This window comes from Nerophis ophidion, linkage group LG15, assembly GCF_033978795.1.
Source record: "Nerophis ophidion isolate RoL-2023_Sa linkage group LG15, RoL_Noph_v1.0, whole genome shotgun sequence".
NCBI classification, from domain to species: domain Eukaryota; kingdom Metazoa; phylum Chordata; class Actinopteri; order Syngnathiformes; family Syngnathidae; genus Nerophis; species Nerophis ophidion.
Genome location: NC_084625.1, coordinates 5,633,587 through 5,649,820, shown reverse-complemented (window position 1 = coordinate 5,649,820; position 16,234 = coordinate 5,633,587). Strand labels below are relative to the sequence as shown.

Here is a 16,234-nt window from a genome sequence, read left to right as displayed (position 1 = left end):
GTTGGATCCGCTTTGGACTGGACTCCCGCGACTGTGTTGGATCCATTGTGGATAGGACTTTCACAGTATCATGTTAGACCCGCTCGACATCCATTGCTTTCCTCCTCTCCAAGGTTCTCATAGTCATCATTGTCACCGACGTCCCACTGGGTGTGAGTTTTCCTTGCCCTTATGTGGGCCTACCGAGGATGTCGTGGTGGTTTGTACAGCCCTTTGAGACACTAGTGATTTAGGGCTATATAAGTAAACATTGATTGATTGATTGATTGAAATGCATGAGTTGATTTCAGGTGGTTAATCAAAGATCCATACAACATCATCTGATATGATTTCATAGTTTAAAGCACTATTTATGTATTTTTTATGCTATTGATATTACTTTTGTAATAGATATTTTATTTTTTGACTTAAATCGTCGTCCTGTGTTGTATTATTATCATAATCAATTAATAAAGGCAAAAGTACAAATTTGTTTTCATTTGTTCTCAACTGCCACTTGCTCCTGACGCACACCTGTGTTGTCATGACTGTCTTTATTTAAGCCTGCCTTCTCCGTTCATTCTTTCTTGCTTCCTAGTTTGCTACACGCAACAAGTGACGACTTTGGTTCCCGCTTCTGTTTACGCTAGCTTCCATGCTAAAGCCCTATTTGTGTTCTAGCTCCCATGCTAGTTCTGTTAGTTTGTCAAAGTCTGTTTTATTCCTTAATAAATCATTTTTTCCTACCTGCACGCTGTGTCCGAAACCCGAAACCCGCACTACCATGCGACCAGGTCGTTAAAGTAGGAAGCAAGCGGCAGGTGAAAACAATGAGCAACCATGGAAACAAACAGAGGCGCATAAACTGGAACCGAATGAGTCCAAAACAAACAGAAAACACCAAAAGACTCCAAAATCTAAATAACAATATGATCCGGGCAGCGGATCATAACATAACTGGATTTGTTGATATTACCCCCCTTCCTTCAGCGGCAGCTTCAGTTATGTAACCAGGGACCTGACAAATAAATAGAGGAAGCATGTGGGCTGGACTTTAGAGCGTAGTTTGGATCTGTAACGAGAGTACAGCCCAAAAAAATGTCTCTCCTCATTTGAGCCAAATTTTACTCTGTCTCTGCATGATTCCTTGCTTCTTGTCTGTTTAATAGATGTCATCAGTGTTTGAACCTGATAAGGAACGCTAGCTGTTAGCATTTGAGCATTGTGTCGGTGTACACTTTTGGCTCAATTGTTTTGTTAGTTGGGGAATGCTAACAGTTAGCATTTTGTTGGTGTAAATACTTCCAACTAAATTGTTTTTTTACCTGAGGAAAGCTAACTGTTATTATTTTAGCATTTTACTGGTATTCACTTCAGATTCAATTATTTTTTTTACTAGAGTTAGCATGTTAACATTTTGTTGGTATACACTTTTGGCTCAATTGTTTTGTTAGGTGGGGAATGCTAACTGTTAGCATTTTGTTGGTGTAAATACTTCCAACTAAATTGTTGTTTTACTTGAGGAAAGCTAACTGTTATTATGTTAGCATTTTACTGGTTTTCACTTCAGACTCAATTATTTTTTTTACTAGAGTTAGCATGTTAGCATTTTGTTGGTATACACTTTTGGCTCAATTGTTTTGTTAGTTGGGGAATGCTAACTGTTAGCATTTTGTTGGTGTAAATACATCCAACTAAATTGTTTTTTTACTTGAGGAAAGCTAACTGTTATTATGTTAGCATTTTACCGGTATTCACTTCAGACTCAATTATTTTTTTACTAGAGTTAGCATGTTAGCATTTTGTTGGTATACATTTTTGGCTCAATTGTTTTGTTAATTGGGGAATGCTGTTAGCATTTTGTTGTTGTAAATACTTCCAACTAAATTGTTTTTTTACCTGAGGAAAGCTAACTGTTATTATGTTATAATTTCACTAGTATTCACTTCAGACTCAATTATTTTTTTACTAGAGTTAGCATTTTGTTGGTATACACTTTTGGCTCAATTGTTTTGTTAATTGGGGAATGCTAACTGTTAGCATTTTGTTGGTGTAAATACTTCCAACTAAATTGTAGTTTTACTTGAGGAAAGCTAACTGTTATTATGTTAGCATTTTCCTGGTATTCACTTCAGACTCAATTATTTTTTTACTCGAGTTAGCATGTTAGCATTTTGTTGGTATACACGTTTGGCTCAATTGTTTTGTTAATTGGGGAATGCTAACTGTTAGCATTTTGTTGTTGTAAATACTTCCAACTAAATTGTTTTTTTTTACCTGAGGAAAGCTAACTGTTATCATGTTAGCATTTTCCTGGTATTCACTTCAGACTCAATTATTTTTTTACTCGAGTTAGCTTGTTAGCATTTTGTTGGTATACACTTTTGGCTCAATTGTTTTGTTAGTTGGGGAATGCTAACTGTTAGCATTTTGTTGGTGTAAATACTTCCAACTAAATTGTTGTTTTACTTGAGGAAAGCTAACTGTAATTATGTTAGCATTTTACTGGTATTCACTTCAGACTCAATTATTTTGTTATTAGAGGTAGCATGTTAGCATTTTGTTGGTATACACTTTTGGCTCAATTGTTTTGTTAGTTGGAGAATGCTAACTGTTAGCATTTTGTTGTTGTAAATACTCCCAACTAAATTGTTTTTTTACCTGAGGAAAGCTAACTGTTATCATGTTAGCATTTTACTGGTATTCACTTCAGACTCAATTATTTTTTTTACTAGAGTTAGCATGTTAGCATTTTGTTGGTATACACTTTTGGCTCAATTGTTTTGTTAGTTGGGGAATGCTAACTGTTAGCATTTTGTTGTTGTAAATACTCCCAACTAAATTGTTTTTTTACCTGAGGAAAGCTAACTGTTATCATGTTAGCATTTTACTGGTATTCACTTCAGACTCAATTATTTTTTTACTAGCGGTAGCATGTTAGCATTTTGTTGGTATACACTTTAGACTCCATATTTTTTTTACTTGAAGAATGCTAACTTTTCGCGTGGTGGCATTTTGTTGGTATATTCTTCAGACTGGTGTGTTGGTCACTCTTTGGTGTCTGTTGCGCCCTACAAAGTGTTAATATTCTAAGCATTGTACTTGCTGTTTTGATTTTAACCTGCCTGCTTTGTCTAAGTCTTAGTCTAACTTAGTATGATAGCATTCTCAGCTCATTTCACAGGTATACACTCAAGAGTGTTACGTTTTGTCACTTGACGCTATCTGGCTAGCATTCTGACTGTTAGCATTTCAGCTCACTTTCGCCTTTTCAGCGTTCACATGCAATTTTCTACCAACGTTTTTGTTTTGCTTTTTCCCCCAATGTGTGCTTCAGACATCAGTTTTCCAACAAGCATCCGGTTGATTTTGTGGCAGCCCGGGTGAGTCACTGGCTGCTGCGAAGGGTTCTACTCCTGTCCTACTTTGCCCTCGCCAGCGTGACCACGTGAGCACTTTGAGTTTTCCGCATGGCCGCCGCCGCGTGGCCACGCTTCTCCTCCAACCCGACATTGCTTATCAGGGCAGAAAGATTGGCTTTGTCCCACTCAACAACACACACACACAGTTGTGTTGACTTCTAAACTCACAGAGTAGTAACACACGTGTTGACTTCAAACGTGTGTGTGTGTTTGTGTGTGTACGTACACAGTATATACATTATATACAAACCCTGTTTCCATATGAGTTGGGAAATTGTGTTAGATGTAAATATAAACGGAATACAATAATTTGCAAATCCTTTTTAACCCATTTTCAGTTGGTGAAATAAGCAGGGGCGTCCATGAAAAATATGGCGCTTAAATGGCGGCATATGTTGTTCTAAAACCTGTATGTACCTTTTCAGCATTAAATGGTGCCTTCACATAAGTGTAAGTTACCTATGCCTTGGGCACTAATGCACCCCCATACCATCACAGATGCTGGCTTTTCAACTTTGCGTCAATAAGTCTGGATGGTTCGCTTCCCCTTTTGGTCCGGATAACACGATGTCGAATATTTCCAAAAACAATTTGAAATGTGGACTCGTCAGACCACAGAACACTTTTCCACTTTGCATCAGTCCATCTTAGATGATCTCGGGCCCGGAGAAGCAGCGTTGGTCGGGTCCGCCTTTGGCCGCTGCCCATCCCTGGTCTAAGTCAGACCTACATAGAGGTCTTTGTTTCATGTCTCTACGACATTCCTAACAGAAGTTACAAGCAGTTTTGTCTGGGTTTTTTCCTAGGGGGCGCTAGAGCGCAATTTTGACTTTTGGGGTTTGGTTTTTTATTAGATGGCAATTTTCGCCAGTCCTGATGTGTGTGTGTGTGTGTGTGTAAAATTTGGTGAGTTTTGAAGCATGTTAAAGGGGTCAAATTACAGATCGGCGTTTCTGGATGTTGTTGATAAATGGCTTTCGCTTTGCATAGTAGAGATTTAACTTGCACTTTGAAGCATTTTAAGGGGGTCAAATTACAGCTCAAAGAGGCAAAAATGACATTTTTCAGGAAACTTTGCGCAGGGGTCCTTTGAAGGCGCGTAAAATCAAAACCGGAGCTATAATCAAAACTTTGTTGGATAGTTTTAATCAAAACGGTTCAATCTCTCTCCTGTGTGAGTTTGAAGCCGAAACAACAAACGCACTCGGAGGAGTTTACGTTTGAAAAAGGTGATGGGTTTTTACAAAACTTTTATTTTGAAGGGGTAATTTTTAACTTCCTGTTGATTTTTGCCGAAGGATGTCAATGATCTAAATGTAGGTCTAAGTGAGACCTACATAGAAGTTTTTGTTTCATGTCTTTCCGGTATTCCCACCGGAAGTAACAAGCAGTTTTGTCTGTGTTTTCTTCCTCGAAGCATTTTTTGCTGTGTTTTGATCAAAAATTGCGCAAGAGCGCAATTTTGAGTTTTTTTTTTTTTTTTCATTACATCGCAATTTCTGCCAGTCCTGATGTGTGTGCCAAGTTTGGTGAGTTTTGAAGCATTTTAAGGGGGTCAAATGTCAGCTCAAAGAGGAAACATTTGAATTTTTTGCGAAAATTTAGTTTTGAAGGGGTTTTTTCCAACTTCCTGTTGATTTTTGCCCTAGAAGGTATGATTATGAAATGTAGGTCTAAGTTAGACCTACGTGACAGTTTTTGTTTCATGTCTGTACGACATTCCTAATGGAAGTTACAAGCAGTCTGTTTTTCTTTCCTTCCTAGGGGATTTTTCTGGTTTGGCTGCCTAATAAGTTGGGAAGGCATGCCAGACTGACGTGTGTGTCAAATTTGGTGAGTTTTGAAGCATGTTAAGGGGGTGAAATTACAGCGCATAGGCGCGGAATAATAATAAAACGCACCAGTTTCAATAGGGTCCTTGGCCCATGGCAAAGGACTCCTGTGGAGTCCTTTGCCATCATCTTAGATGATCTCGGGCCCGTAGAAGCCGGCGGCGTTTCTGGATGTTGTTGATAAATGGCTTTCGCTTTGCATAGTAGAGCTTTAACTTGCACTTACAGATGTAGCGACCAACTGTGTTTAGTGACAGTGGTTTTCGGAAGTGTTCCTGAGCCCATGTGGTGATATCCTTTAGAGATTGATGTCGGTTTTTGATACAGTGCCGTCTGAGGTATCGAAGGTCACGGTCATTCAATGTTGGTTTCCAGCCATGCCGCTTACGTGGAGTGATTTCTCCAGATTCTCTGAACCTTTTGATGATATTATGGAGCGTAGATGTTGAAATCCCTACATTTCTTGCAATTGAACTTTGAGAAACGTTGTTCTTAAACTGTTTGACTATTTGCTCACGCAGTTGTGGACAAAGGGGTGTACCTCGCCCCATCCTTTCTTGTGAAAGACTGAGCATTTTTTGGGAAGCTGTTTTTATACCCAATCATGGCACCCACCTGTTCCCAATTAGCCTGCACACCTGTGGGATGTTCCACATAAGTGTTTGATGAGCATTCCTCAACTTTATCAGTATTTATTGCCACCTTTCCCAACTTCTTTGTCACGTGTTGCTGGCATCAAATTCTAAAGTTAATGATTATGTGCAAAAAAAAAACATGTTTATCAGTTTGAACACCATTTCCCAACTCATATGGAAATGGGGTTTGTACATTATATACACTTTTGTGTCTTTATACAGTATAAACTAATGTGTTTTTGTGTGTGTACGTACACAGTATATACATTATACACACTTTTGTGTCTTTATACAGTATAAATTTGTGTTTGTCTGTGTGCGTACACATTGTATGTACATTGTATACACTTTAGTGTCTTTATACAGTATACATGTGTGTGTCTGTGTGTGCGTACACATTGTATATACATTGTATACACTTTAGTGTCTTTATACAGTATACATGTGTGTGTTTGTGTGTGTACGTACACAGTATATACATTATATACATTTTTGTGTCTTTATACAGTGTAAACTTGTGTGTTTGTGTGTGTACTTACACAGTATATAAATTATACACTTTTGTGTGTTTATACAGTATAAACTAGTGTGTTTGTGTGCGTGTACTTACATAGTATATAAAGTATACACACTTTTGTGTCTTTATATAGTATAAACTTGTGCCTTTGTGTGTGTGTGTGTGTGTGTGTGTGTATGTACACAATATATACATTATACACACTTGTGTTTATACAGTATAAACTTGTGCCTTTGTGTGTGTGCACGTACGGAGTATATACATTGTGTACACTTTTAAGTCTTTATACAGTATAAATTTGTGTGTTTGTGTGCGTGTACTTACATAGTATATACATTATACACACTTGTGTCTTTATACAGTATAAAGTAGTGTGTTTTTTTGTGTGTACATACACAGTATATACATTATACACACGTTTTTGTCTTTATACAGTACAAATTTGTGTTTGTCTGTGTGTGCGTACACAGTGTATATACATTATATACACTTTTGTGTCTTTATACAATATAAAAGTGTGTGTTTGTGTGCGTACACAGTGTATATACACTTTTGTGTCTTTATACAGTATAAACTTGTGCGTTTGTGTGTGTGTACGTACACAATATATACATTATACACACTTGTCTTTATACAGTATAAATTTGTGCGTTTGTGTGTGTGCACTTACAGACTATATACATTGTATACACTTTTAAATCTTTATACAGTATAAGTGTGTGTGTTTGTGTGTGTGTACGTACACAGTATATACATTATACACACTTTTGTGTCTTTATACAGTACAAATTTGTGTTTGTCTGTGTGTGCGTACACAGTGTATATACATTATATACACTTGTGTGTCTTTATACAGTATAAATGTGTGTGTTTGTGTGTACGTACACAGTATATACATTATATGCATTTTTGTGTGTTTATACAGTGTAAACTTGTGTGTTTGTGTGTGTGTACTTACACAGTATATAAATTGTACACTTTTGTGTGTTTATACAGTATAAACTAGTGTGTTTTTGTGTGTGTACCTACACAGTATATACATTATACACACTTTTGTGTCTTTATACAGTGTAAACTTGTGTGTGTGTGTACTTACACAGTATATAAATTATACACTTTTGTGTCTTTATTCAGTATAAACTTGTGCGTTTGTGTGTGTGCACGTACGGAGTATATACATTGTATACACTTTTAAGTCTTTATACAGTATAAATTTGTGTGTTTGTGTGCTTGTACTTACATGGTATATACATTATACACACTTGTGTCTTTATACAGTATAAACTAGTGTGTTTTTGTGTGTGTACGTACACAGTATATACATTATACACACTTTTGTGTCTTCATACAGTACAAATTTGTTTGTCTGTGTGTGCGTACACAGTGTATACATTATACACACTTTTGTGTCTTCATACAGTACAAATGTGTTTGTCTGTGTGTGCGTACACAGTGTATATACGTTATATACACTTGTGTGTCTTTATACAGTATAAATGTGTGTGTCTCTGTGTGCGTACACAGTATATACATTATATACATTTTTGTGTCTTTATACAGTATAAACTTGTGCCTTTGTGTTTGTGTGTACGTACACAATATATACATTATACACACTTGTGTGTTTATACAGTATAAACTTGTGCGTTTTTCTGTGTGTGCACGTACACAGTATATACATTGTATACACTTTTATGTCTTTATACAGTATAAACTTGTTTGTTTGTGTGCGTGTACTTACACAGTTTTATACATTATACACACTTTTGTGTCTTTATACTGTACACATTTGTGTTTGTCTGTGTGTGCGTACACAGTGTATATACATTATATACACGTTAGTGTCTTTATACAGTATAAATGTGTGTGTTTGTGTGTGTACATACACAATATATACATTATATACATTTTTCCGTCTTCATACAGTATAAACTTGTGTGTTTGTGTGTGTGTACTTACATAGTATATACATTATACACACTTTTGTGTCCTTATACAGTATAAACTTGTGCGTTTGAGTGTGTGTGTACCTACACAATATATACATTATACACACTTTTGTGTTTATACAGTATAAACTAGAGTGCTTGTGTGTGTGTACTTACATAGTATATACATTGTACGCACTTTTGTGTCTTTATACAGTATAAACTTGTGCGTTTGTGTGTGTGTACGTACACAATATATACATTATACACACTTGTGTCTTTATATAGTATGAACTTGTGTGTTTGTGTGCGTGTACTTACACAGTATATACATTATACACACTTGTGTCTTTATACAGTACAAACTAGTGTGTTTTTGTGTGTGTACGTACACAGTATATACATTATACACACTTTTGTGTCTTTATACAGTACAAATTCGTGTTTGTCTGTGTTTGCGTACACAGTGTATATGCATTATATACACTTTTGTGTCTTTATACAATATAAATGTGTGTGTTTGTGTGCGTACACAGTGTATAAATTGTACACTTTTGTGTCTTTATACAGTGTAAACTTGTGTGTTTGTGTGTGTGTACTTACACAGTATATAAATTATACACTTTTGTGTCTTTATACAGTATAAACTTGTGCGTTTGTGTGTGTGCACGTACACAGTATATACATTATATACACTTTTATGTCTTTATACAGTATAAACTTGTGTGTTTGTGTGCGTGTACTTACACAGTATACACATTATACACCCTTGTGTCTTTATACAGTATAAACTAGTGTGTGTTTGTGTGTGTGCGTACACAGCATATACATTATACACACTTTTGTGTCTTTATACAGTATAAATGTGTGTGTGTGTGGAGTATAGGGTGTAAATATAAAGTACCTAGGAAGCGAAAGGTCCTGCGTACGAGCGGGTTGAGATAGCAACAATCTCCAGTAGCGACGGTCTTCTCCAAGCGGTCAAACTCCTGCGAGGTGTACTGCACCAGGAACAGTACTGTTTCTGTTATTGTGATCTGGGACACACAAACAAAAAAACACAGTACTTGATTATAGAATCTGTGACTTCTATAACATGATAAAATGCTCCCAGGCAGGTTGATGTGGTCAATGGAAGCATACCACGTTTCCTCATGAGGGGCCGCTGCGGACATTATTCAGAATTAATGTCCGTAATAAAGGGCGACAGGTGATTAAATGACAAGGCCCACCTGGGCCATCTATACACCCTGTTTTGCTGCAGGCCCGCGGGCCACGCCCCCCTCCACAGTCCCTAATGGCTCCTCATAACTTTTTTGTTATTCTTCAGTCACTGGAACTTTTCTTCCCTCAAAACATTTCCCGTCATCCCAACATTTCCCATCATCTTCATCTTGGCTCTCATCTAACATTCTTCTCAAAAATACTTATTCTATACCAACATTCACAATATTATTTACTTTTATTTACTGTTCTCCTTCTTCATCATCTCACACACTGTTCTCCTTCTTCATCATCTCACACAATGTTCTCCTTCATCATCATCTCACACACTGTTCTCCTTCATCATTTCACACACTGTTCTCCTTCTTCATCATCTCACACTGTTCTCCTACTTCATCCTTTCACACACTGTTCTCCTTCTTCATCGTCTCACACACTGTTCTCTTTCATCATCTCACACACTGTTGTCTTTCTTCATCTCACACACTGTTGTCTTTCTTCATCTCACACACTGTTCTCTTTCTTCATCTCACACACTGTTCTCCTTCTTCATCATCTCACACACTGTTCTCCTTCTTCATCATCTCACACACTGTTCTCCTTCTTCATCATCTCACACACTGTTCTCCTTCTTCATCATCTCACACACTGTTCTCCTTCTTCATCATCTCACACACTGTTCTCCTTCTTCATCATCTCACACACTGTTCTCCTTCATCATCTCACACACTGTTCTTCATCATCTCACGCACTGTTCTCCTTCTTCATCATCCATCATCTCACACACTGTTCTCTTTTTTCATCATCTCACACACTGTTTTCCTTTATCATTCTTTCACACACTGTGCTCTTTCTTCATCTCACACACTGTTCTCCTTCTTCATCATCTCACACACTGTTCTCCTTCATCATCCTTTCACACTGTTCTCCTTCATCATCTCGCACACTGTTCTCCTTCATCATCTCGCACACTGTTCTCCTTCATCATCTCGCACACTGTTCTCCTTCATCATCTCACACACTGTTCTCCTTCTACATGATCTCACACACTGTTCTCCTTCTTCGTTATCTCACACAAGGTTCTCCTTCTTCATCATCTCACACAAGGTTCTCCTTCATCATCATCTCACACACTGTTCTCCTTCTTCAGTATCTCACACAAGGTGCTCCTTCATCATCTCACACAATGTAATCCTTCATCATCATCTCACACACTGTTCTCCTTCATCATTTCACACACTGTTCTCCTTCTTCATCATCTCACACTGTTCTCCTACTTCATCCTTTCACACACTGTTCTCCTTCATCATCATCTCACACATTGTTCTCCTTCTTCATCGTCTCACACACTGTTCTCCTTCTTTGATATCTCACACAAGGTGCTCCTTCATCATCTCACACAATGTTCCCCTTCATGATCTCACACACTGTTCTCCTTCATGATCTCACACACTGTTCTCCTTCTTCATGATCTCACACACTGTTCTCCTTCTTCATCATCTCACACACTGTTCTCCTTCTTCATCATCTCACACACTGTTCTCCTTCATCATCCTTTCACACTGTTCTCCTTCATCATCTCGCACACTGTTCTCCTTCATCATCTCGCACACTGTTCTCCTTCATCATCTCGCACACTGTTCTCCTTCATCATCTCACACACTGTTCTCCTTCTACATGATCTCACACACTGTTCTCCTTCTTCGTTATCTCACACAAGGTTCTCCTTCTTCATCATCTCACACAAGGTTCTCCTTCATCATCATCTCACACAAGGTTCTCCTTCATCATCATCTCACACATTGTTCTCCTTCATCGTCTCACACACTGTTCTCCTTCTTCAGTATCTCACACAAGGTGCTCCTTCATCATCTCACACAATGTAATCCTTCATCATCATCTCACACACTGTTCTCCTTCATCATTTCACACACTGTTCTCCTTCTTCATCATCTCACACTGTTCTCCTACTTCATCCTTTCACACACTGTTCTCCTTCATCATCATCTCACACACTGTTCTCCTTCTTCATCGTCTCACACACTGTTCTCCTTCTTTGATATCTCACACAAGGTGCTCCTTCATCATCTCACACAATGTTCCCCTTCATGATCTCACACACTGTTCTCCTTCTTCATGATCTCACACAGTGTTCTCCTTCTTCATCATCTCACACAAGGTTCTCCTTCTTCATCATCTCACGCAAGGTTCTCCTTCATCAGTTCACACAAAGTTCCTCTTCATCATCATCTCACACACTGTTCTCCTTCTTCATCGTCTCACACACTGTTCTCCTTCTTCAGTATCTCACACAAGGTTACCCTTCATCATCATCTCACACACTGTTCTCCTTCTTCATCATCTGACACACTGTTCTCCTTCTTCGTCCTTTCACACACTGTTCTCCTATTTCATCATCTCACACACTGTTCTCGTTCTTTATCATCTCACACACTGTTCTTCTTCATCATCTCACATTGCATGCATTGTTAGCAGCCTCTTGCTAGCAGTTGTTCACTATTTAGAATGCACAAGCAAGAGAAAAGCATGGGTTCTTATCTCACATAAGGTTTGTGGATGATGGGCAAAATAAACAAACAAAAGTGTAATTTTCCTTTTGAAAATAAAGGTAAAGTATCTACTGAACTTTGTATTGTTAACCACTTATAAGCTGTACAATAATAATAATAATAATAATGAATCATGTTTCTGGTTACAACCTTGGTGCCGATATTGGCAGTTTTTGAATGTTTTTTAAAGTGGTTTGTAAGCAAAATATGTGAATCTCCATTACCACATTTTAGCCACCATGTGCTATCAGGTTGTTTTTTTTACTACTTTTTTATTTTTTATTTTAGTTATTTTATTTAATTATTTATTTATTTAACTTTAGTTAGCCACTTCATGCTGTCAGTTTTTTTGTATTTATGTAAAAATATATATACATATTTAGTTGTATATATATTTTTGTTTATTAAATTATTTTAAGTTTTTAGTTAGCCACCTCGTGCTAGCATTTTTTCTTTACTATACATATTTATTTTTTATTGTTTCATGTTTTTTATTTATATATTTTATTAGTAGTTATTTTTTTAGTATTCCTTTTAAATGAAGGTATGTACTGAACTGTGTAACGTTAAACCATTTAGCAGTAAAAATAAAATAATTATAATAATTCATGTTTCTGGTTACAACTTTGGCACAGATCTTGGCATTTTTTAAAAAGGTTTGGTTAGCCAACTCTTGCTAGTAATTTTTTTTTTAATTTTTTTTTTTACTATTTTTGTATTAAATTTTTCATTTAATATTTGTAATTTTTTTGTATTTTATTACGTTTTTTTTGTTTCTTGTTTTTTTTCCTTACAAATCAAAGTACAGTACGTACTGAACTGTGTAAAGTTAAACCAATTATCAGCAGTAAAAAAATAAAATAAAAAAATAATAATTCATGTTCTGGTTACAACATTGGTGCAGATCTCTGTGGTTTTAGAATGTTTTTTAAAAGTGCTTTGTAAGCAAAATAGGTGAATGTTTATTACCTGTGTTAGCCACCCCCTGCTAGCAGTTTTCACTATTTACTTATTTAATTTAGTTTTTATTTAATTAAAAACAATTTTTTTTATATTTCTAGCTTTAGTTTTTCACTGTATAGAATGCACAGAAAAGAGGAAAGTATGTGTTCTTATCTCACAAAAGGATTGTGGATGATGGGCAAAAAAAAATTTCTCTTAAAACAGCAGTTTAAAAAAAATAATAATAATTTCCAGTTACAACCTTTGAGTCGATGTTGGCATTGTTTTGTACGTTTTTTAAAGAGCTTCATAAGCGAAATGGGTGAATCTCCATTCATCCATCCATTTTCTACCGCTTATTCCCTTTGGGGTCGCGGGGGGTGCTGGTGCCTATCTCAGCTGCAATCGGGCGGAAGGCGGGGTACACCCTGGACAAGCCGCCACCTCATCCATTACCTGCATTGTATGCTACCAGTTGTATTGCTATATATTAGGTTTTTATTTTTATAATAAATGTTTTATTTAATTTTTTGAATAATTGTTTACATTTTTTTTTGTTTTTGTTTTTCACTATTTTAAAAATGCACAGAAAAAAAACAACACGTGTTCTTATCCACATGAGCTTTGTGGATGATGGACAAAATCCCCCCCCCCCCCCCCCCCCAAAAAAGTGTAGTTTCAATTTTCTTTGTAAGCGAAGTACAGAAAGCTCCATTACTTGCATTGTTATCCACCTGGGGCGGTAAAGCTCGGTTGGTAGAGCGGTCGTGCCAGCAACTTGAGGGTTCCAGGTTCGATCCCCGCTTAAGCCATCCTAGTCACTGCCGTTGTGTCCTTGGGCAAGACACTTTACCCACCTGCTCCCGGTGCCAACCCACACTGGTTTAAATGTAACTTAGATATTGGGTTTCACAAATTAAAGCGCTTTGAGTCACTAGAGAAAAGCGCTATATAAATATAATTCACTTCACTTCGTGCTAGCGTTTTTTCACTATTTATTATTGTGTTTTTGTTCCATATGAATATTTATTTTTATTTTCCTTAGTTTTTCACTGTCTGGAACGCACAGAAAAGAGAACAGCATGTGTTTTTATCGCACATAAAACAGAATCGTGTAACAATAAAGCACTAAAGCCGTAAAAAAAAATAATAATAATAATTTAACAAAAATAAAGACGTCCTATTTCTGGTTACAACCTATTGGGGCTCCAGTACTCTGGAATGCCCTCCCAGTAACAGTTCGAGATGCTACGTCAGTAGAAGCATTTAAGTCTTATTTTAAAACTCATTTGTATACTCTAGCCTTTAAATAGACCTCCTTTTTAGACCAGTTGATCTGCCGCTTCTTTTCTGCTCTGCCCCTCTCTCCCTTGTGGAAGGGGGGGGGGGGGGGGGGGGGGGGGGGGGGGGCACAGATGGAGCGCTTGGTGTCCAGAGGTCGGGACCCGGTGTGGACCGGTCGCCTGTGTATCGGTTGGGGACTTCTCTGCACTACTGACCCGTCTCCGCTCTGGATGGTCTCCTGCTGGCCCCACTATGGACTGGACTCTCACTATTATGTTAGATCCACTATGGACTGGATTCTCACTATTATGTTGGATCCTCTATGGACTGGACTCTCACTATTATATTAGATCCTCTATGGACTGGACTCTCACTATTATGTTATATCCGCTATGGACTGGACTCTCACTATTATGTTAGATCCACTATGGACTGGACTCTACCTATTATGTTAGATCCACTATGGACTGGACTCTCACTATTATGCTAGATCCACCATGGACTGGACTCTCACTATTATGTTAGATCCACTATGGACTGGACTCTCACTATTATGTTAGATCCACTATGGACTGGACCCTCACTATTATGCTAGATCCACAATGGACTGGACTCTCACTATTATGTTAGATCCACTATGGACTGGACTCTCACTATTATTTTAGATCCACTATGGACTGGACTCTCACTATTATGTTAGCTCCACTATGGACTGGACTCTCACTATTATGTTAGATCCACTATGGACTGGACTCTCACTATTATGTTAGATCCACTATGGATTGGACTCTCACTATTATGTTAGCTCCACTATGGACCGGACTCTCACTATTATGTTAGATCCACTACGGACTGGATTTTCAAAATATCATGCTAGACCCACTCGACGTCCATTGCATCCGGTCTCCCCTAGAGTAGAGGGTCACCCACATCTGTGGTCCTCTCCAAGGTTTCTCATAGTCATTCACATTGACATCCCACTGGGTTGTGAGTTTTTCCTTGCCCTTATGTTGGCTCTGAACCGAGGATGTCGTCGTGGCTTGTGCAGCCCTTTGAGACACTTGTGATCAAGGGCTATTTTGTATTTTTTTTTTTTTTTTTATTATTTTTTTAATATTTTTTGAAATTTTTTTTTTAGTTTTTCACTATTTAGAATGAACAGAAAAGAGAAAAGTGATGGGCTAATTTCCCCCCAAAAAGTGTTTTTTAATTTAAAAACCAAAGCATGTAATAATGCAACTATTTAGCTGTAAAAAAATAGTAATAATAATAATAATTAATGTGTCTGGTTATTTAAATCCAAATTTTAGATAAAAGGGGAAAAAAGGTCATTTAGAATTGATGACATTTCCCCTGCTTAAACAATGATGACATCGTCAGTAACTTACTGCTGATGCTTTTTTTTTTTTTAATGATACATTAGTAATGTGATGTCCTTGTTATAATTGCATTTTTTCTTATAGTCCATGTTCACTTATCACTTCTCATTACTTGCCATCCTTCCTCATGATTATTAAACATGCTTATTGTTGCTCTTATGCAGGATCTCCTGACTCACCAGCAGCGTCGGCAGCCCCGCCACCGCCGAGTACAGCAGGATGGGCGGGATGGCGCTGTTGTCCTCGGGTCCAAGGTAGGGTTTGGTGTAGGCGGTGTCGTAGCAGAAGAAGCCCTGCACGTGCACGCTGAAGGTATCCGTGTACTCGAAGTAATACGCCAGCATGACGGTCCCGGCCATGACCACCAACTGGAAGTACAGCATGATAGCAGGCGTGGGGCTACTGACATGTCTCGAGAAGAAGGTCCCCCGCCCGCCTAGCCAGAGTCCTCATCCTCCATGGCGGCGGCTCAGCTGGGAGTGATGACGGCACGCCAACCGTGGGGGAGGGAGGAAGAGAGAA

At 37.8% G+C, this 16,234-nt stretch overlaps 1 protein-coding gene across 1 annotated transcript in view; it reads right to left on the bottom strand.

The window, feature by feature from the left end:
• The window catches only part of LOC133569130 (phospholipid phosphatase-related protein type 5-like), a 34,910-nt gene extending 18,676 nt beyond the window's left edge, over positions 1 to 16,234 (bottom strand). The window contains exons 1-2 of the mRNA XM_061921305.1: positions 15,892 to 16,234; positions 9,218 to 9,350 (exon numbers count right to left, since the gene is read on the bottom strand). Of these exons, the coding sequence (XP_061777289.1) occupies positions 9,218 to 9,350; positions 15,892 to 16,095 (337 nt within the window). The 5' untranslated portion in view covers positions 16,096 to 16,234. The remainder of the gene's footprint in view (positions 1 to 9,217; positions 9,351 to 15,891) is intronic.